Genomic DNA, 23,251 nt, shown 5'->3' with positions numbered 1-23,251 from the left:
GTCCTCCATACTGACCCTATAAGTGAGGTCATCGGAGATCCCAGAACACCCAAGATCTCACCACCCTTCTCAATTGTGTTCTAGTGAGTTTCAACGGAGCACAGTCGAATGGCCGAGCTATGTTTATACACAGCTGGTACCTGTCGCATGCCCTGCGCAAAATCCTAGTAATAAAGATGGGCTATAATATCTACTTATCAAATTAAATTTGGTAAATAACATCATTAATTCTTCGTGATTCTTTTTTGAGCGAAAATTTTCTGCAGTCGTGCGCCAGTATATGCGAAACTATATTATTCGCCCCAAGTTATTTTACTATAGAAGCGCACGCAAACAACCACCTGCTTGCGTTGTTGAACTATTGTTGGAAAGGTGTTAAGTACCAAAAATGGTATCTAAGTTAATCTCCTTAAAGAGCCACATGTCTTTGGTGCTATAAAAATCTTTATTAAATATCTGAAAATGTACTTTTGATCATAAATTAAAGGAAAAATCAATTAATTTACTTACAATGAAATATATTTGTTAACATTGTCAAGTCAAAAAAAAAAAGAGAAAATATTTATTCAGTTATATGAAAATGAATCCAAGAGGTCCGGGTTCGAGTCCTGGTCCGATTATTGTGGGGGAAAGTAGTGGGAAAAAAGAACAAACTTAAGATTAGCCATAATAAAAAAAAATCTCGGCGGATGCTCAATATTTTGCACTTATTCCATTGTTGGCCCCCATCCCTCGTGAAAAGTATAACAACTTTCCATACATATCTGAACTGTAAAAAACTTACGGCTACTTAACTTTCTCTAGCTAGAATACCAGCTGTGACTTTCCCTACACTTTCTGTTAAATTTTTATCTCTACATAAAACACAGTAATACGCAAATGAGTTTTCCAACAAAATCTTACATCTTGAGATTTTCTAAATCCAAAAATAACATTTGTCCATTAATGTATGAACGAATGTGTATCATCAAGTTACTCTCAAGGGAAAATATCCAGATGCTAAAATCATCCAATATACTACAAATAAGTTAGCAAAATTGAGTTGAATAAATACAAAATACCTAATTATGAGCTTTTAACGTGCAAACTTTTGGATTTTTACAAAAGTTATCTCTTTCTTCTCTATATGAGAGAATATTCCACTGCGTACCGGTATGTAATTCGTACCGGGCGGTTTTCTCATACCTGGTGGTTTTTATGCGAAACCTGACGATCAATTCATAAACTAAATAATAAGTCGGTAATGTAGACAAACATTACAGTTTTATAAAGCGGTTAAATATAAAAAATAAATTCGACAAATCTCGGTTGAGATGAAGATGATTAATTTTTTTTATCCAATATCTTTTTTTTATTTACAACTTCCACCCGAAATATACTTACCCAAATTATACAGGGTGGACCATTTTAATTTATTATGGCTAATAGCTCGTTTTGTAGTCTAGAAACTTTTCAATGTTTGTTATTTTTAGTTTCCAAGGGATCAAAACTTTCAAAAATAAAAAAGGGAATAGTTAATTGTCAAAAATAAGAAAATATTAATTATTGGACAAAAATTATTAATAGTTTTCAATTTTTATTATATTGTTTCTATGGTGTTAAAAATATACTTGGATAAAAAGACTGCTATTTGATTTTAAATGAAATAATTTCGACAAAAATGTTTTACTTGGCTAGACATGAAAAAATTTGTTAAACAAAAAACAGCTGTTTTATCGAAGATGATAATTGATATTTGAGACTTTATGTCTACAAATCTACAAATACAGTGCACAAAAAACGGTACATTGCCTACACAATTTTCGATATTACTGCTCATATGCATGACTAAACAAACCATAGAGATATTATAAGAATAGAGTGCGCAAGAAATATACAAGAAATGATACGGTAACCCGACAGCTTTCTCTTTCTTACCGTCAAACACCCTCACTGCTATTCGCTCCGAGCGTGAATTTCGTTTCCATGACAACGATACACTACTTTAATTATAGAATTAATGGATGCATATATAATTGTGTGGATTGCATTGAAAACTTACATTTAAAATTTAATATTCTTGTTTCACAAATTTAAATAAATAATTACGATAATTAACATTTGAAAAATAATATTTGTACAATTTGATTTCTTATTTTCACAATTTTTAATGCATTAAGTTTAATTAATTAGTGTTTTTCAATCATTTTAATTTGACAGTTTCTATATCATTAACATGTAAAGAATTGCAAATTAGTCATAACAGCCCACTTTATCTCCAAAATTTTTCACTTAAAGCGCTGGCATCGATTTTATTATCCCTACCATGACTACGCACACAACGAATACAGTTCTCTCGCACACCCTATAAATGAAAATAATATTCACCAACAAAATGATGCTAGCAGTCATTCTGAACTTCCAAAACTGTTCTTGATCCAAAAAAGATTGAGAAACATTACTTTAAGATGAATAAAACAATAATGGATTTTTAAAATAATTATATTTTATATTTTTATTATTAAAAATTAGATTCTATAAAAATTTATATAAAAATATAAGTTTATTAAAAATCGGGATAGTCGTTTAGTTGCTAATTATCAGCGTATAAAAAAAATGTTAATACTATTCAAGACAAAATTTTCTATTCAAGATGGACACAAGAATCGTCTTTCAAAATTTTAGCCTAAGAGAGATATAATTTTGTGCCTAATAAACTTTACTTTGATTAGGAAAAAAAATAATCCAATAGAGAAAGTTCATACATTATTTTCATCAATTTCATTTGGAGGTAATTCCAATTCTTTCATTAACGATGAAAGCTTATCAGCTTTACGCTTCTCATTCTGTTGAATAATGGTACATAAATGTTGGGTTAGTAAATCTTTTCGCTCACGCTTCTGTTCAAGTTTCAATTTTGTTGACGTGTAATCTTTTTCCACGCGTTCGAAACGTTTCCTAAAATAGTAATAAATTAATCAATTATTATGCTCTACGAACGCTTGCTTCGAATATAGTCATAAGTATGCAGAGTTAGACCTTCCAGGTCTAAAACCTAGAGTAGTATTTTGCAGACATTTCAGAACGTTTACAGATTTGAAAAGTTGAATCTTACAACTTTCCTCTTTACATAAACTTGTATAGAACGAAAATTCTCCTTCAGAAGATTGACGTTCTAAAATAGCTCTCAAATACTAATTCTGACCATAAACTTTTATAAAGAAGAAGTTTTTACCTAAATACGTATTGTACGGTTTGTGGACCTCAACCCAAAAAAAAAAGAGTAAAGCTCTAATAAATACTAATTCACAAAACCTGAATAATAATAAATAATACTTCAATAAAATTCAAATAGCTATTCACAATTCTAGATAAATATGGTGGGAGCGCAAATAAATACATTTGAAAAGTAAGATATAATGTAATTTATTATTTACATGCGTTTCCACCATTTATTTCATGGAAATAATTTTTAAGTGCGAAACCATCAAAAACATTTTTTAGTGGACCGAATTGGAAATCTATACCATCCTCGCATCAATTTGAACGCACACAGAATTTCATCAAAATCGGTCCATCCGTTTAAGAGGAGTTCATTTACAAACACACGCTATGACGCGAGTTCCATGATTTTTGTTCACCTAAAAAAGTACTCAACGTACCAAAAGAAGTTATAAGTTCAAAAACTCGTGAGTAACAGAGCTCCATCACCAGGGGCGGTTCGTGAATATGTGAGGCCCTGGGCTAATACTATTTAGCGATCTGCTTAATTACTAAACTAATTGCTATTTTGTTAAAAAAACTGTTTTCTATAGTGATGTGGGTACACGGTATAGGAAAAAAAAGGACAATAAAATATATTGGGGCCTTTTGTATCCATGATACCCTGGACTGTAGCCCAAAAATCTGGGCACCACCCCTCATTTAATGTTTCTTACTGCTCGACGCTTTTTATTGAAATGGGATTTTTGTCTTTTATCAAAAATATGGCATGCTTTCAAACGAAACTGTTTGTGCTAATATTTTAGGACAAAATATGACTAAAAACACATCGACTTTCTTAGAGTATACTTACTGGCATTGCATGAATTCAATACTGGCCTCTTCAATCTGATTCCTTAATATTGACACGTCATTCGATAGCATAGAATCTAATTTCTGTAATTCTTTTTGTATTGATTCTAATTTTTGTACTTCAGCATTTGTTTTTTTAGTTCTTAAAAATAAAAACAATTCATTTATTACCGATTAAAATCATTAGAAAGAATCTTAAAATAAATATGATTTGCTATACCGATCAGCTAAAGCTTTTGCTAATAATTCTTTCCGTCTACGATTTTCTTCTTCCATTCGTTTCTGTTCTTCCTCAAAATTACTTAAATCTATATGACTTTCTTCAATAGTTTTAGATTTTTCCTCCATTGTTTGAGATTTTTCGTTTAATTCAATAATTTGATATGAATTATTATTATTATTACTATTTAAGATTTTTGTTAATTCATTACCAACGTCCGCAGATAATTCATTTTGTTTTATTGGAAGACTAAGTCGAGCACCTTCTGGTATTTCTTCTGGCATGTTTGAATTTAAATTAATAGATTGTGCTTTAACGGGAATAGTTTTTCTAAGATTTTTCCTCGGTGGTTTTAATTCGCGTGGTTTTATTTCTAAGAAAGAAAGAAAATTGTTAAAAGTTGTAAGTGTTTCAAAAATTAAAAAATGCACAGAAAAAGTTTAAAACTTTCAACAATTAGAAACTACCTATTTATTAAATAAATATTTGAATAAAATTAAATTACCATTGTTGAGACTTCCAGTTTTTTTCAACTTTTCGATATCGTCTTCACTGAAGCCAGAAAATTTTCCTGACATGCTCTTTTATAATATATTTATAATGGGTTTAAAAGTTGAATAGGTTCAAAAACTTTTTTTTCTATGTGGCATAATTTTAATTCTTATTTGACATAATTTTTTATTTTGACGTATTCATATTCGTAATTTGCCATCTATTGAGAGTTTAAAGTACCATATTTTACTTAAGTCAGGAGTAAGTCGCAGACCTATAGTTAAAAATAGACTACTAATCAGGCTTGGATTTATATATTGGGCCAAATGGGCCATGGCTCTAGGCGGCAAATTTTGAGGTTGGCAAACTGATCGAAAGGTCAAAATATTTTTGCGTGCATGTGAATTTGATTTTGGACATGATGAAATTTTTAGATTTTAGACATGACGAAAAATATTGAAGATGTTGAAAGAATTTTATACTTTTGAATTGCAGAAACATATTCTCAACCAAGCATATAATTTTTAAATCAGCTAATCAATACGCTTTCTGAAATGATAACGAATTTTTAAGAATATAGCATTTAAGAATAATGTATCAGAATTATCTGAAGAAATTTAGGTCGGCATTTTATATCGTTGCCCAAGGGCGGTGCTTTGTGCAAATCAGACCAGCTGCTACTAATATATTATTGTGAATTTTAGATAGTTTTAATAGATAGGCACGTGGAACGGTCAAATTATGGTACATATATATTATAAATACTATATATTATTAGTTCAAAAGCTATGGTGGCAATTGAGTAAAGTTACGTGATTTTCTTAGCATAATAAAAATCATTTGCAGATTAATTTTAAACATTGAGTACTTTTATATTTTATGAACGCCATATATTCTTACAATGCCTTAATGGAAGTGTTTCAGAAAATACAAAATGTCTTATTGGCTTGATAATTAAAAAAAGACGCTTTATCGTAGGCTCAGAGTGAAGAATACGGTTGGCTTCAAGAAGGAAAGCAGGGTTCCAAAGAGGAGTCCCAAATTGTCAACGGCCAACAATGAGTCATTAAGACTCTTCTCTCGTGTTTACTCAAATGGTCTATATATAACAATGAGTCTATGAAAATAAGTTGTATGACACTATGGCTGGGTAAAGTAACTTAAAATGACGGATTTCTTTAATTTTTTAAAACAAAAACGTACTGCCCGATAGTTTACAGTTAATAATAAATTTGTAACGTCTGAAACATTTCGATTGTAGAAATTTAACAAATATTGGAATAACTATTGCCCCAAAAAGTCAGTATCGTATTTCTCTATCTGAATTTGAAGCCTAAGGATATAACTTAGGTATTTTATTATCATAATTATTAGAAAATTTTACTCAGTAAATATTCATTCACAATGAACATGGAATTACAAGATCAATCGTTAATCAAAGTTGAAGATATTAAAGTAGAACAATTACCTATGGATATAATAATTAAAGAAGAAACTTTTATGGAAAACTTCGAAGAAATTAATGGAATCGATTGTAATTTACTAAATGATGGAATAATAACTAAACAATTGCATACGGATATAATAATTAAACAAGAATCAGTTGTGGGAATTTTCGAAGAAGTTACTGTAATTAATAGTAATTTAATAAAAGATGAAATTGATACTGGAGAAAACCTATTTTCATGTGATGATTGTGATGAAAAATTTACTCAACAAAACACTTTAGATCAACACAAAATATTGCACATTGACGAAAAACCATTTTCATGTGATATCTGTAATAAAATATTCAAAACGCAAAGCAGTTTATATGGACACAAACGGGTTCACACGGAAGAAAAGTTATTTTCGTGTAATTTTTGTAATAAAACATTCAAAAAACGTACAACTCTAGTTTTACATAAGCGTATTCATTCTAAAAGTCCGCAATACGCATGCGATCTTTGTAAAAAAGCATTTCATAAGCGAAATGGTTTAGTTCTACATAAACGTACCCATACTGAAAAGAAAACGAACTTAAATCAACAAAAAAGAATACACACAGTAGAGAAACTATTTCAATGTGATGTTTGTAGTAAAAAATTTACTTGGCAAAGCCATTTAGAAACACATAAAGTCTTACATATTGAAGAAGAACCGTTTACATGTGATATTTGTAATCAAAACTTTAAACGGCAAAGAGATTTAGATCAACACAAAAGAATTCACACAGAAGAAAAAACATTCGAATGTAATTTTTGTAATATTAAATTTGGGCAACAAAGTTGTTTAATTCAACACAAAAGAATTCACATCGGAGAAAAAATATTTGAATGTGATGTTTGTAATATGAAATTTGGTCAGCAAAATATTTTAGATTATCACAAAAGAACTCACATTGAAGGAAAAAGTTTAACACAGCATAAACACTTTCACATTGACGAAAACTTATCTCATGACACTGAAGAAAAATCATCATTTCCATGTGATATTGGTGATAAAACATTTTCTGGCAGTTTAATTAAACAAAACGATAATCACAGAACAGAATTTTCATGTGATGTTTGTGATAAAACTTTTACAAATGCTATTCCTTTAGCTTTACACAAACGATTTCATAAAATGCTTGGCTAAATATTTTCGTTTAGCACGAATTATGTAAATCTTTTTTGTTTTTTTAATAAATTAAATTTGTATTATACAGTTTTTTTTTTGACGTTTTAGAAGCATTTTTAAGTAAAGTCGCCAAAGTGCAGATTAATTATTTAATAAATGTACTACCAAACTACTATCCCAAAAATTTTTAGTTTGTTTAGTTTGTTTGCTAATTTAAATATTCGAAAAAAAAATCGATATCGGAGTTTCCCGATTCCCGGAGTCCCTGATTCCAAAAAAGTGGTTTCTAAAAAATGTTGCGTCCGTCGGTATGTCTGTTACTTCAATTTTCAACCGATTTTTCTCAAACTCGGTACATAGAGTAAACCGTTAGAGATAAATACATTTTGCGTACACATCACTATTTACTCGTGAGAGCGCAAATTACATGGGAATATCAGTTATGTATGTGTGACTTGTATGTTTGTGTAATGTGACAGTATAATCAACACAGTCTATACATGGTATTTCAACAATTAACCCAGTTAGTTGTTTGTTTTCACTTGTTTATTTTGACATATTCCTAATTTGCCATCTGTTGAGAGTTTAAAATATCGTAATTTACTTAAGTCAGTACTAAATCACAGACTTATAAATAAATATAGACCGCTAATATTTCATTATGCATTTAAGGTACTTTTAAAAGAAAGGCTCGACGAGTCGTCGAAAGTCGTACTAAAAGCATAATTCCAATAAAAAGTTTGTGTTCAGCGAACAGAGAGTCGTTAAAATCATTCTCTCGTATGTTTTCGCGAATAGCCTATATGTACCTAACGTTAAGTCTGTGAAAATAAGTAAAGAAAATGACGACCACTCATCAACAGTGAAATAGTGTCATTTGTGGAAATTTTATAAATGTGGGAAAACAAAAATTCAGTATCGTTTGATTCATTTTATTATTTTAAATTGTAAAAATATATTTCTCTGTCTGAATTTGAAGTCCAAAGAAATAACTTGGGTAGTTCTATTTCATAATTATAATTATTATTCAGATTCAGTGAATATTCACGATGAACATGCCAATACCAGATCAATCTCTAATAAAAGATGAAGATATTAAAATTGAACAGCTACATACAGATATAATAATTAAAGAAGAATCTTTCATGGAAATTTTCGAAGAAATTAATCCAGTCAATACTAATTTACCAGAAGATGAAATTGGTACTGAAGAATTAATCGAACATAAACCACTTGACACTGAAGAAAACCTATTTTCATGTGATGATTGTAATGAAAAATTTAATAAGCAAGCCAGTTTGGTTCTACATAAGCATATTCATACTCTAGACCTAGACAGACCATATGTATGTGAGGTTTGTAATAAAACATTTAATTGGCATAGCAATTTTGTCCAGCATAAGAGAATGCACACTGGAGAAAAACCATTTGAATGTGATGTTTGTAATAAAAAATTTACATCGCATAGCAATTTAATTATTCACAAAAGAATTCATACCGGAGAAAAACCATTTCAATGCGATGTTTGTAATAAAAAATTTGCTAATCAAAGCAATTTAGTCCAACACAAAATCGTACACATTGACGAAAACCCGTTTTCATGTGATATCTGCAATAAAACATTTAAACGACAAAGTAGTTTTATTGGACACAAACGGGTTCACGCTGGGAAAAGGCAATTTTCGTGTGATTTTTGTAATAAAATATTCAAAAACTGTACAAATCTAGTTTTACATAAGCGTCTTCATTCCAAAAGTCCACAATACGCTTGCGATCTTTGTAAAAAATCATTTTATAAGCGAAATGATTTAGTTCTACATAAATGTACCCATACTGGAAAGAGAACGAGCTTAGAAAAAGGGGAAAAACAATTTCAATGTGATGTTTGTAATAAAATTTTTCTTCAACAAAGCATTTTAAATAAACACAAAAAAATACACACTAGAAAAAGACCATTTTCATGTGATATTTGTAATAAAAGATTTATTTGGCAAAGCCATTTAGATCAACACAAAATAATTCACACTGGAGAAAAATCATTTTCTTGTGATGTATGTAATAAAAAATTTACTTGGCAAAGTCATTTAGATCAACACAAAATTTTACACATCGAAGAAAAACCGTTTTCATGTCATATCTGTAATAAAGCATTTAAACGACAAAGCAGTTTCCTTGGACACAAACGAATTCACACTAAAAGTATGCCACTTTCGTGTGATATTTGTAATAAAAAATTTACTCATCAAAGTAAATTAGCTTCTCATAAAAGAATTCACACTGGAGAAAAACCATTTGAATGTGATGTTTGTAACAAAAAATTTAGATGGCCTCAAAATTTAGTTCAACACAAAAGAATTCACACTGGAGAAAAACCATTCCAATGTGATGTCTGTAATAAAAAATTTAATCAACAAATTAATTTAGATACACACAAAGTTTTACACATTAAAGAAAAACCGTTTTCATGTGATATCTGTAATAAAAGATTTAAACATCGAAACAGTTTAAATAGACATAAAGAGATTCACGCTCGAAAAAGGCTTTTTAGTCAGCAAAGCAGTTTAGTTCAACACAAAAGAGAAAAACCATTTCAAAATGAGGTCATAAGGAGTTTAGCTGAACATAAAAAGTGGCAGCACCTTGGTGAAAATTCTTTTCCATGTGATATTGGTGATAAAACATTTTCTGACAGTTTAATTAAACAAAACGATAATCACAGAACAGAATTTTCATGTGATGTTTGTGATAAAACTTTTACAAATGCTATTCCTTTAGCTTTACACAAACGATTTCATACAATGCTTGGCTAAATATTTTAGTTTAACACGAATTATGTAAATCTTTATGTTTTAATAAATTGTATTTATATTATAAAAAAATTTTCAGGTACAAGATTTTATTATTATTATATTAAAAAAAAAAAGGAATTTGGACCAAATGCTCCACAAAGAAAACATTGGAGGGAGACAAAACCGAATTTGGTAAAAGTTCAGTTTAGGCCCTTTTCCATAAAAATAATCCTAGAACATCAGGGAAAAAACAATTTCAAGCATTTTTTACGTAGATTACGAATCCGTCTGCGGAGATACCGAAACTTACAGTTTTTCTTTAATTCAGGAAAATATGCTCAATTTTCTTGGTTAATATTTTCAAGCCTAAAAAAAATGAATTAACCTGCAGGCCAGTCCTGACTCGTTCCCATTAAATGCATGGTCAACCTGTTGATCACAGGGTGAATTCAATCACAGAGTGAACTAAAGGACCAAAAACCCGCAGACTTGTACTAACTCGACCCCATTAAATGGCATGGCCAACCCGTAGATCACAGAGTGAATTCAATCACAGGATGAACGCAAGGGCCAAAAAACCCCCAGACCCATTATCTCTACCCGTAGATCACAGGGCGAATGCAAGGGCCAAAAATTTAGTTATATGCTATATAATGTATAATGTTTAAAAAAAAATAAAAATATTTATCGTTTTTAATTCTATTTTGTACAAGCTTGTGTTGTCGTTCTATACTCATTACTCAATTTATGCGTCTTTTTTACCTATCTTGGAGTTAAATGACTAAATCTGGCGTGAAAACCGCTATTTACAAAAATTAATATCTGGCGTTAATTAACGTATTTTAATGTGTACTTAAATATACCCCCTATAATTTTACATTAGCTCTTATGGGCTGTTATTCTCTATCCTATCCTCTTTGGTATGAATGATTAAATGTCAAACTCAGGAAAGAGTCGTTTGATTCAATTTATTATTTTGAATTGTAAATACTTTTCACTGTCTAAATTTGAGGCACGAAGATATATCTTGGGTATTTATTATATTATCTTAATCATTGGAAAATTTATTCAGTGAATATTCAAGATGAACATGCCACTGCCAGATCAATCGTTAATCAAAGTTGAAGATATTAAAGTAGAACAAATACCAATGGATATAATAATTAAAGAAGAAATGTTTATTGAAAACTTCGAAGAAATTAATGAAATCGATTGTAATTTACCAAAAGATGAAATAATAACTAAACAATTGCATACGGATATAATAATTAAACAAGAATCTGTGAAAATTTTTCAAGAAACTAATGCAATTGATAATAAATTACTAGCAGATGAAATTGGTAATGGAGAAAAATGTTTCACATGTGTTGTATGTAATAAAATATTTACAAAACGGAGCGAATTAATAGTACATAAAAAATCTCTTCATGTTGGAGAAAAGCCATTTTCATGTGATTTGTGTATGAAAACATTTAATCGTCAAGACAGATTAATTATACATAAGCGTATTCATACTGGAGAGAGACCATGTGTATGTGATGTATGTAATAAAACATTTAATCGCCAAAGTAGTTTAGTTCAACACAAAAGAATTCATACCGGAGAAAAACCATTTCAATGTGATGTTTGTGATAAAACATTTAATCAACAAAGCATTTTAGATAAACATAAAATAATTCATACAGGAGAAAAATCATTTTCATGTGATATTTGTAATAAAAGTTTTTATCGGCGAGACAATTTAGATAAGCACAAAAGAATTCACACTGGACAAAAGCCATTTTCATGTGATATTTGTAATAAAAAATTTAATCAGCAAAACCATTTGGATCAACACAAAGTAATACACACTGGAGAAAAATCGTTTTCATGTGATATCTGTAATAAAAGATTTAGTCAGCAAAGCGGTTTAAATCAACACGAACGAGTTCACACAGGAGAAAAACCATTTTCATGTGATGTTTGTAATAAAAAATTTAGTCAGCAAAGTGGTTTAGTTCAACATAAAAGAATTCACAGCGGAGAAAGACCATTTGAATGTGATGTTTGTAATAAAACATTTAATCGACAATGCATTTTAGATAAGCATAAAAGAATTCACACTGGAGAAAAACCATTTTCATTTGATGTAATAAAAATTTAATCTACAAAACCGTTTAAATAAACACAAAATAATACACTCTGTATATTAATTGTATTGAGCCTTAATTTGTGGAGTTCCATAATGATTAATAATAATAAAAACACAATTTTTATTTGCTTAATTACGCTTTTTTAATTATTTATTTATTGAAAATAATTGTTAACGATCGTTTCATCTTATTAAGACATTATCAATACAAATTTTGTTTTTATTAATAATCACTCTGTATATATTTAATTTAATTTGTTATTATATTGTATATATTTTTATACAAACCTTCATCCTTTTAGGGGATAAATTTCGAAAAATCCTTTCTTAAATGACGTCACTTACAGTAAAAAATCAATATGCTCTCGAAATTTCAAACTTCTGCTATGCTAGTCGGAACATTACCTTTTCCTCCTCCAGGTTATTTCCCCTCTCTGAAAGGTTTCTAATTTTAAACAATATATAAAAAGAGTGTAAACGGGGCATACTTTTGAATTCTAATGCTCCTAAGAACAAATTAATTTCACGCAAGATAAAATTAACCATTTCCTATACCCTGATTCGACCCATAATAACATATGGCAGTGAAAGTTGGACTCAGTCACAAGAAGATTTGAACGAAAAATCATAAGAAGCGTTTGTGGTGCAATCCGAGTGAGCGAGGAAGAATGGCGCATCCGAACCAACAGAGAAATCTTGGAGATATTGAAGGGAGAAGATATTGTGAAGTTCATTGAATCAAAGAGGCTCAGATAGTTCGGACATGTGCAAAGTGGAGGAAGAATGTCTAAAAAAATATAACATGCCAAAGTGTACGCCACACGAAGAAAAGGAAGGCAACCATTTTCTACTCAGATGGTTGGACCAAGTTGTCGACGACCTGCAAGGACCGAGCCATCTGGGAGAGAGTGGTCGAAGAGGTCAAAGCCTGCCCCGGGATGTAGCGCCTATTGGTTGGTTGGTTATATAAAAATGCAAATTTTTTTTAAATCATAAAATCTGGACTGCTATTAAAAACTGCTTAAGAATGGCTATTTTATATATTCTTTTATGTGACTATTTAGTCAACTAAAGGCTTTAGTTCAATACGAACAATTTCGCACTATTTAAAATCCATTTTCAAGTGATGTTTATAAAAACATTTAATCAACTAAGTATTTTAGATCAACACTCACAATGTTCAAAAACCATTTTCATGTGGTATTTTGGCAATTTAGATTATAATAAATGATTTCACATCAGGGCCACAGCCAAGCTGTGTAATCAGAACAGGTTCAGGAAAAGCTACGATGTGTCGTATCCACTAAATATTTTTTTTATGATGGAGGGTTTTAGATTTTACCGGAAAAAAATAATAAAATTGTATTTGTAATTAATAATAATTTATTTTTAAAATAATTTGTTTCAACTTTGTTAAAAATTTACCCAAAATACTCTAAATATATTTTATATTCAATAGAATTAAATTAATTTTTTATAATAATAAAATGTATATTAAAAAAAAACGATCTCTTTTAAGGTAGAACGAGCACGATACGTACGTAAAAATTTTTGGTAACTGGCATGATGGCATAACTTAAAGTATAAAAGATTTTATAATTTTAAACGAAAATAGGAATTTTAATTTTTTAATAGGAATGATTTACTTGCACATTTTTAGTGTTTTACGTTAAATCAAAATATAATTTTTTTAATTTAGGGCTCAGTACTATTACGATGTAAGCAAAAGTTGGCTCCTGATTGGTTAAAATTTAACGTAGCAAATGGGCTGAGGCGTAATATTTACGAAATCGTCTACCTTTTGTAATAAGTATCGTGATTATTCTACCCTAACATAAAAAAATTGAATTATTTCCCGTATATTCAATTTATCAAAATACATTTAAAATTAAAATTTACGATTTAAAAAAAGTTCAAATGTAAAAACCGATATAATTTATAGACGTTCAATATTTTTGTTTATATTTTTTCTTATTTAGGCAACATGCAAAACAAGTACAGTATCTGCGGCACAAACTACATCAGTATTGAAAAATATTTATCCGTCCTTTTTTTCGATAAGATAACTATAAGAAAAACATTAGTTTTTAAGAAAAAAAAATTGAAAAAATCGACCTGTAGGAAGTTATTTAAAAAAAACAATCGAAAAGGTTCGACAAACCGATTTTTTGCCAAAAAAAAAAAACACGAAAAAACATTTTAAAAAAAAGCAAAAAATAGGGATTGTAGCGCTAAAAAAATAGACAAAATGAAACTAGTTGAAGTTAAATCCGATGGAAACTTTACGAGAATACACGGTTTTATCGCGAGAAAATCACGTTTTCCCCATTTATTTTCTCGGACTGTATAACTCTGTTCGAGGAAAAACGGAATTTCGATGGAAATCCGTTCGAGGCTTAAATTGTAGGTTTTAATGGTATCTTTTGTAAAAAATTTTTGTCGATAAATGATATAAATTTTCCGCACAATTAGCGAAAATGCAAAAATAGATACTTCGGAAAAGCCGCGTGCGATCGGTAACGAAACAATTCTACGACTATTTAAATAAAAAAGCATTTGTCTTCGTAAAGAGTTGCCCTACAATCTCGATGATAATTAATCTAGCAAATGAAACCATGAAAAGTAAGAAAAAAACGGAAATAAAACCGTGTTTTCTATTACAGTTTCCATCGAATTTGACTTCAGCTAGTATCATTTTTTTCAGCACTAAAACCCCCTATTTGTTTGTTCTTTTTTTTTTTTATTAAAATGCTTTTCCTGTCCTTTTTATTGCAAAAAACATTGAATGGGAGTAAAAAAAAATCGATCACCTATAAGCTACACATTAAAAGAATTTATATTTTACTATTTATTTATTGCTTATAACGTCAGTAAAAATATTTAAAGCGTGAGATATAGTCAAGTTAATCAGCAATATGATTACGTCATAAATTTTACGAAAACGTCTGTAACGAATAAAATCGAAGTTTTCAATTTTTATTTTTTTCATATTATATTTGAATTTTTGTTTCAAAATAACATTTGAGATCCTAAATGTTTAGACAATCGCAAAATAGTGTCCCATTCTTTACAGAATAGTACGAGAATTAAAACAATACAACTTAGGTACTCAAACATTTTACATGGTATATACATTTTTCATAATTTTCTCTACACAAAAATAAGTTTCCTGTATTAAAATTGAGTTTTCCAAAATTTTAACTATGACCTTTTAACAAATTCTGAGTGGATCAAAGTCGCTATCTATTAAAAACAAAGGTATTTTGTTTTTGCATTGTAATTATACAATGCACAATATAGGGTGTCCCAGAAGTAATGCACGCCCTAAGAGAATTTTTCGTCTTAGAATTTTATTTTCTACCTGATGCAATAGGGCGTGCATTACTTCTGGGACACCTGGTATATTTTATTATATTGTATACTGGTTATAGTTAGGCATGCAAATAAAGTGCATAATTAAAAATAAATTAATTTGAAATCTTGTCAAATAGATGCTAAGGAATAAAAGCTATTCAGATTTTTAAATTTCAAAGTAGTGTTAAATAAAGTTGGTTTCAATTTGAATAGTTCACGAATCTAATTAGAATAGGGTCGAAAACATCTGCCATTTTAAGGTAGTATAGCAGTATCGAAGTCATATTACAATATTCACTGTGACCCTCGATACTGCTATATATATTACCTTAAAAGCTGACCATATGTAAAAGAACACTTAATTTTCTTCAAACTAAAGCCATTGGTATAATTATATTCCTTGGCAAAATGTATTTAATAAAATCGTTTGATATTTTTTTTAAAAAGTAACTTAGAAAAATAAAGGGCCATCCACTAATTGCTTCACTGAAAGCAATTCTATTCAAGAGACAAAATAAAAGAAAATCCAATGACGCTAAATTTGAAAAAAAAAATTACACGAAAATTTAAAAGTCCTATTTTTTTACCGAAACAAAGTATCTTGCGGACAAAAAATGCGACACTTCCTTATATATCAGATATATTTGATGGTTGAAAAATACACATTTTTTAATATGCTTAGTGCCACCAAATATATCATATATAAATAAGTGTCGTATTTGTATTGACCTCAAGTATACGCGTTACTTCAATTCGTATTTTGGGACGATATCTAGTTTTTTCGTTATCAAAATGTGATGTAATTCATGGATTACCCTCTTTAAACGGACTATATATATTTTGATTATAGAAACAAATACACAATAATTAAAATCTACAGCCAGCTATACCAATGGCATGTGCTGATTTCTTATCGCGTTTGATTGTCCGTTTTCTCCCATAACCATATTTGCGGTGTTGGACATTATTTTGAAAATCTATGACGTACAATTCGCCGCATATTAATATATCGAATGATGGAATCTCTGTTAAGTAAGCACTTTCAATTTCAGCGCTGGTCCGTTCGTCGTATTTCCACCAACCTAAAACAGAAAAGTATCATTTAACAAAAACAACAACAATAGAGGTACTATTTGAAATAACTGGTATTATAAACTTAGTTGTATAGGACCCAACGGCGTTGTCAAGGGGGAGATAAACTCAGTTGCCACTTCTGTAAGACTAGAAACATGTAACGAAATGCCAATCATTTATTGTCGGATTCTCACTCTATAAAAAGTATCGAATTTTGTAAAGCTGTGGGATTCATTTTTCACCATCGCGAACCCCTAGGTTTTTTATTTTTATATTTTACATTTTAGAACCTAAATAATTATCTGTTCACCATAATTCCTCCTCCCCCCTGCTATTCCGCTGGCTGGTGATGCCCTTGCATTAGATCCAATCCAATATTTAACAGTCTTTCAGAATGGCTGAAAATTTTAGAGACTGTTGTCAGCCCAGGAAGCGTAAAATTGATAAATATTCATTTATTTAAATAAGAATTAATAGAAGAAAAATAGATTTTGACTTCTTACAAGAATTTATGTTTAATTTAAATTAATATTGTGCTTTGTAAGATTATAAATATATTAAATACTTCAAATCGATATACGCTCAAAATATTTAGAAAATAGCTGTACCCAATATTAGTACTTACCATCTCGTCCTTCATAGAACCAATCGTACTCATCTTCTAACGAAGTCGTTGTATCTGGCAGTGGTTGTAGTAATTTTGGTTTCTCTAAATAATCCCTGGGTATTTCCTGGCGGCACATGGCACATTTTTTGCTCTGGAATGCTATGCCTTTTGTACATAAGAAACAAAATACATGCCCACATGGTAATAACGTGGGCTGAAGACACGTTTGTAAACAAATTGGGCATTCGAGAGTTTCATCTTGAAATACAAAAAAAGATTTTTTTAGACGTCAAACAAAACAAAAGCAACCATCAAATAAAATTCAAAGATTTAAAGTAATTTAGTAAAAGTTTGCTGGGTTTTTAAGTTATTAATAATTTTCAAAAGTTTTGTACCTTTTGAAGGCTGTTCAGCAGTTTCATCAAATTCTTTTTCAATGGATGATGCCATTTTATTATTTTTGTATTTTTTATTTATTATTTGAATTAATCAATGGTTTTAAAAATATTTTAATTATACATCATTTTACTTATTGTACTATTAATTATAAATATTTATTTGTAAACAAGTAAAAAATATTAAAAACAACAGCTGACTGTCAAATAACAAATATTTAGGGGGGCTTCCCTTTACATATGATTCAGTATTATTCAGTATGTGACAGCTCCGTATAGTTAGCAGGTAAAATTGTTATTTTTCACTCAAACTATTTCCATTCATTTGGAAATCGTTTGGGAGGATTTGGGAATATAATTTTAGAATTTGGGAATTATTAGTTTTCCTATAATTAATGATTCTTTTTTCAGCGTATAGTTAGCAGGTAGGAAATTAAATCCACTTAATTTTTATGTTATTCGAAAGGAAATCATTTGGGAGATTAGTCTCCATGTAAATTATTATCAAATAACGTAAAAATGGTGAAAATTTAATTTTTTACCTTCTAAGTATACGCTTTGAAAAACTAATTAATTACATGAAAACTAATCAGTCCTTAATAATAAAATACATTTACTCAACATCATCATTTAGTTAGACATAAACTAATTCATAGCGGAGAAAAACCATTTTCATGTAATGTTTGTAGTAAAAAATATACTCGACAAAGTACTTTAAAAAAACATAAACGTATTCACACCGGAGAAAAACCATTTTCATGTGATGTTTGTAATAAAACATTTACTTATCAACATAATTTAGTTGTACATAAACTAATTCATAGCGGAGAAAAACCATTTTCATGTGATGTTTGTAATAAAACATTTACTTATCAACATAATTTAGTTGTACATAAACTAATTCATAGCGGAGAAAAACTATTTTCATGTGATGTTTGTAATAAAACATTTACTCAACAACATAATTTAGTTAGACATAAACTAATTCATAGCGGAGAAAAACCATTTTTATGTGATATTTGTAATAAAAGATTTACTCAACAAAGTAATTTAGTTAGACATAAACGTATTCACAGCGGAGAGAAACCATTTTCATGTGATGTTTGTAATAAAACATTTACTCAACAAAATAATTTAGTTGTACATAAACTAATTCATAGCGGAGAGAAACCATTTTCATGTGATGTTTGTAATAAAACATTTACTCAACAACATCATTTAGTTAGACATAAACTAATTCATAGCGGAGAAAAACCATTTTCATGTAATATTTGTAATAAAACATTTAGTCAACGAAATACTTTAGTTAGCCATAGACGGGTTCATACTGGAGAAAAACCATTTTCATGTGATGTTTGTAATAAAACATTTACTCAGAAAGGTGATTTAGTTAAACATAAACGAATTCACACCGGAGAGAAACCATTTTCATGTGAAATTTGTAATAAAACATTTACTCGACAATATTGTGTAGTTAAACATAAACGTATTCACAATCGATAAAAAGTAGAAACAAATTTGTAAAAAAATAACATCGCCGTTATTTAATTAATGCTCTTATTGCAAAATGTTATAAAATTATTCATGAATTTTTATATTTTTTATTTATTTTGAATCTTTATAACCCTCATGGATATATTTAGTATGTCAAAGGTGGAATAGTGGCTAGCTCAGTTGCCTCCGGTAGCAGAGTACCTTAGTTCGTAACTGGTGTAGTCCAGTTTAATTTTTAATCAAATAAGTTTATTTTTTAACCATTTTTAATAAAGGATTTTTTTAATTTATTCAATATTATACCTATATTTATCTTTCTATCTTTTACATCGATTTCAGGAATATCAAAAAGAACAAAATATTACTACAATTATTCATTTATAGGTAAGTTTATTGAAAAAAAAAAAAATGAGTTAAAAGAAATACATTACGGGTAAGTTTAATATGAGTTTAATGAAAATAGGTCAGTAAAAGAAAAATAAATACTAAGTTTAAGAATTACATTATAGATAATATTAATATGTCTAAGGTGGTGTACTGGTTAGATCACTTGCCTCCGGTTACAAAGTACATGATTTCGAAACTAGCCTTACCATGAATTATTTTTAATTAAATAATTTTTTTTCTTTAACCAAAAGCGAAAAATAAGTAAGAGTGTAAGGTACATTTTATGTTATTTTAATTCCCACCTCCTGAAAGAAGAGTGATTTATGACATAAGTAGGAAGGTGGGACTACCATAAATAATTTTTTTTTGTTTTTGTTAATTAACATGTTCTCCTATTACAATATCTTATAAAATTTCATTTAACAAGAATAAATTTTAGCATGTGCAACAAAAAAGCAACTTTGAAGTATTTTTTTAATATTTTGTAATAGGAGAATATGAATAAGATAAACTATAGGACATGTTCTCCTATTAAAAAGTTTCAATTTTTAACGTAGCCAAGCTTTTTTTATTTAATAATTACAAAATTTTAATATTTTGTAATAGGAGAATATGAGTAAGATAAACTATAGGACATGTTCTCCTATTAAAAAGTTTTAAATTTTAGCATAACAAAGCCATTTGTACAAATTTTTAATATTTTGGAATAGGAGAATATGATATATTATAATAATTTAAAGAGTGAGATAGATATATTTATGATAATTTAAATTCCCACCTCCTAAAAGAAGAGTGATTTATGACATGTGCATAAGTGACGTTAATAATAACAAGGGGGCGGGTTATATATATAATTTAAACTATAAAAACAGTGGAAAATTTTTAACATCAGGGAAAATTCATTTAATCTAAAAATAAAAATGTTAACCTCTCCAGGATACGAACTAGCGTACCTTGGCTTCATAATCAAGTGCTATACCCACTCAGCTACGTCGCTTATATGAAATGATATAAATAATTATCTTAATACTTAAATTTATAAATATTTAATTAGTCAATAATTAAAGAAATGTTAATTTAAAAAATGTTTTCATTTAAATACATATACTACAATTCCAGATATAAATAATAATATTGATAAAAATAAATTAATATAATTAAACATTAGTTTTAATAGTTTAATAAAAACATAGGTTTTGTAAACCCAAAATAAGATAATTCTTTTAAAACTTCAGAGAAAAAATTTTAATTTTATCTATAATTTCCAAAATTATTATTTTTATTAAATATTCTCTGAAAAATAAATGAAATTACAAATATTATATATTAAAATCAATATATATTCTTTATAATGTTTATTGCATTTGTTTATTAATTTGATACCCAAAACTATTTCATCAAATGCTAATCAAGTACACAAAAAAGCAATTATTTAAAATTTAAATATATAATACATCGTATTGAATAGAAACTTTTAAAATTTTTAACTATAAATTATAGTAAACTGTTAGTTCATCTAATTCGCGACAGATGGTGCCACCATCGAAATTAATGTCAGTTCAACAGATTTACCATAGATGGCACCATCGTCGAAATTAATAGTTAGTTCAACAGCTTTATCATAGATGGTACTACCGTAGAATTTAATGTTAGTTCAACAAGTGTATCATAGATGGTACTACCATCGATATTAATATTAGTTCAAGAGTTTTACCATAGATGGCAACACCGTCGAAATTAATAGTTAGTTCAATATGCTTACCATAGATGACACTACCATCGAAATTAATAGTTAGTTCAACAGGTTTGTCATAGATGGTACTACCGTATAATTTAATGTTAGTTCAACAGGTTTGCCATAGATGGTAACTACCATAGAATTTATTGTTAGTTCAAGAGGTTTATCACAGATGGTACTACCGTCGATATTAATGTTAGTTCAACAGGTTGTTCTCTTGTTATAAATAACGTCCATTATACATATGTCATAAATCACTATTCTATCACTCTTTAAAATCATATTCGCCTATTTCAAATTATTAAAAAAATACTTAATTTGATTTATAGATAGAAAAAAATTAAAGAAAGATAAAAATCAATTTGATAATTTGTAGCAAGGAAAACTTAACAAAATAAAGTATAAATTTTAAAAATCATTTCAAAACAAAATACATCTATGTGCCATCTATAGTGAACATATTGAACTAACGATTAGTTTCGATGGTAGTGTCATCTATGGTAAATGTATTGAACTAACTATCAAATTCGACGGTATTGCCATCTATGGTAAACCTGTTGAACTAACTATTAATTTCTGTGGTAATGCCATCTATGACAAACCTGTTGAACTAAATATTATTTTCGATGATGGCGCCATCTGCCGCTAATTAGCGAAACTAACATTTTTCCTCGATTTACAGTTAAAAATTTTAAAAGCTTCTTTTCAAAACAATGTATTACGTTGAAATAATTGCTTTTTGTGTACTTGAGTAGCATTCAATGAAATAGTTTTGGGTATAAAATTATTTTATACAGTATAAAATCAATTTTCGGGATAACAATTTTTTCATTTTTGCTTAACTAATAATAATTAATTAATATAAATAAATAAAAAACTATTTATCTTTTAAATTTTGTTTTATTTTTTTCTATACCATTTTTCCTTTCAGAACAAAATTATTAACTAATTAATTATTCATAAAGGTAAGTATTAAGATAATTATAATGCTATATGTATATAAGCTAGGTAGCTGTTTGGAGGTAGCACTTGTCTATGACTCCATGGTATGCTGGTTCGTAACCTGCTGGTATTAAAAACAGATTAAATAAATTTTTCCTGAAAATCGTAATATATTTTAAATTTTGTTTTATTTTTCAAATTTTCTATCCAACTTTTTCTTTCAGAACAAAATTTTCAATTAATTAATTATTTACTAAAGGTAAGTATTAAGTTAATTATGTGTTTATATATAGACCAGGTAGATGTGTGGATATAGCAGTTGCATTTGAAACCAAGGTACGCTGGTTCGTATTCTGGTGGGATATTTACTTTTAAATAAATGAATTTTTCTTTTAAGCAAATTCTGATTTTTACTTTCATTTTTTTTTCAAATTTCCACCACAACATGTTTGCCTAGTACAAATGATGAAAAAAATTAGTTTTTTTTCGTTCAAAAACTTCAATTTTTTTCACATTTCTACTAGGAGAACATCATGGACGGACGGAATAAGTAGTACCTGATAGCAAGGTAATTGTTGTCACCTCGTAAGTCAGAAAGTTAGTGGTCTGCATACCCGTGTTTGGTGAGTGTGACCTCTAGTGGGCAGACCAATAACTTTCTGCCAAAATAAAATTTTAGACTTTCGGGGTGAAAACACTTACTAACCTTTCTCCTTATCAGGAACTACTAATTCCCACTTATGTTCTCCTAGTACAAATGTTGAAAAAATTGAAGATTTTTTCGATCTTTTTTGATAAAAAAATTTCAATTTGATTGAATGCAGGAGAAAATGATTGATTTTTTTCCACGTTTGTACTAGGAGAACATGATGAACAGGAAGGAATTGCCTGACAGGTAAGTAATTGTTTTAACTTCGAAAATCAGAAAGTTATTTATTGGTCTGTTAACTTTTCTGGTGAGTGGAAATTAAAAAAAA

At 28.8% G+C, this 23,251-nt stretch overlaps 3 protein-coding genes across 3 annotated transcripts; 1 reads left to right on the top strand and 2 right to left on the bottom strand.

The window, feature by feature from the left end:
* Positions 1 to 2,559: 2,559 nt before the first annotated feature.
* Positions 2,560 to 4,947, bottom strand: LOC123296637 (RAB6-interacting golgin). Its single transcript, XM_044878193.1, has 4 exons — positions 4,779 to 4,947; positions 4,274 to 4,646; positions 4,055 to 4,195; positions 2,560 to 2,937 (listed from the first exon to the last, which is right to left on the bottom strand). The coding sequence occupies exons 1-4, from the start codon at positions 4,849 to 4,851 to the stop codon at positions 2,739 to 2,741; spliced, it is 786 nt and encodes a 261-aa protein (XP_044734128.1). The 5' UTR covers positions 4,852 to 4,947; the 3' UTR covers positions 2,560 to 2,738.
* A 1,222-nt stretch (positions 4,948 to 6,169) lies between these two features.
* Positions 6,170 to 7,381, top strand: LOC123296293 (zinc finger protein 253-like). Its single transcript, XM_044877754.1, has 3 exons — positions 6,170 to 6,545; positions 6,663 to 6,998; positions 7,125 to 7,381. The coding sequence occupies exons 1-3, from the start codon at positions 6,170 to 6,172 to the stop codon at positions 7,379 to 7,381; spliced, it is 969 nt and encodes a 322-aa protein (XP_044733689.1).
* Positions 7,382 to 15,303: 7,922 nt separating this feature from the next.
* Positions 15,304 to 17,853, bottom strand: LOC123296638 (E3 ubiquitin-protein ligase RNF146-A-like). Its single transcript, XM_044878194.1, has 3 exons — positions 17,714 to 17,853; positions 17,337 to 17,576; positions 15,304 to 16,719 (listed from the first exon to the last, which is right to left on the bottom strand). Exons 1-3 carry the CDS (start codon positions 17,766 to 17,768, stop codon positions 16,505 to 16,507), a joined length of 510 nt encoding a protein of 169 aa, XP_044734129.1. The 5' UTR covers positions 17,769 to 17,853; the 3' UTR covers positions 15,304 to 16,504.
* Positions 17,854 to 23,251: the final 5,398 nt, after the last annotated feature.

Source organism: Chrysoperla carnea, chromosome 3 (genome assembly GCF_905475395.1).
Source record: "Chrysoperla carnea chromosome 3, inChrCarn1.1, whole genome shotgun sequence".
Lineage (NCBI taxonomy): Eukaryota > Metazoa > Arthropoda > Insecta > Neuroptera > Chrysopidae > Chrysoperla > Chrysoperla carnea.
This window is presented reverse-complemented; position numbering and strand designations above follow the sequence as displayed.

Bases quoted from the DNA above. Each gene is read 5' to 3' on its own strand.
- LOC123296638 (XM_044878194.1), bottom strand. From the start codon at position 17,768: ATGGCATCATCCATTGAAAAAGAATTTGATGAAACTGCTGAACAGCCT. The intron at 17,577-17,713 runs GTACAAAACTTT...TTGTATTTCAAG, and splicing joins TGCTGAACAGCCTTCAAAAG to ATGAAACTCTCGAATGCCCA. The intron at 16,720-17,336 runs GTAAGTACTAAT...TTTCTGTTTTAG, and splicing joins GTTCTATGAAGGACGAGATG to GTTGGTGGAAATACGACGAA.
- LOC123296637 (XM_044878193.1), bottom strand. From the start codon at position 4,851: ATGTCAGGAAAATTTTCTGGCTTCAGTGAAGACGATATCGAAAAGTTG. The intron at 4,647-4,778 runs GTAATTTAATTT...TTTCTTTCTTAG, and splicing joins AACTGGAAGTCTCAACAATG to AAATAAAACCACGCGAATTA. The intron at 2,938-4,054 runs GTAAGTATACTC...TTACTATTTTAG, and splicing joins ATTGAATTCATGCAATGCCA to GAAACGTTTCGAACGCGTGG.
- LOC123296293 (XM_044877754.1), top strand. From the start codon at position 6,170: ATGAACATGGAATTACAAGATCAATCGTTAATCAAAGTTGAAGATATT. The intron at 6,546-6,662 runs GTAATAAAATAT...GTACAACTCTAG, and splicing joins ACCATTTTCATGTGATATCT to TTTTACATAAGCGTATTCAT. The intron at 6,999-7,124 runs GTAATTTTTGTA...AAAATATTTTAG, and splicing joins AGAAGAAAAAACATTCGAAT to ATTATCACAAAAGAACTCAC.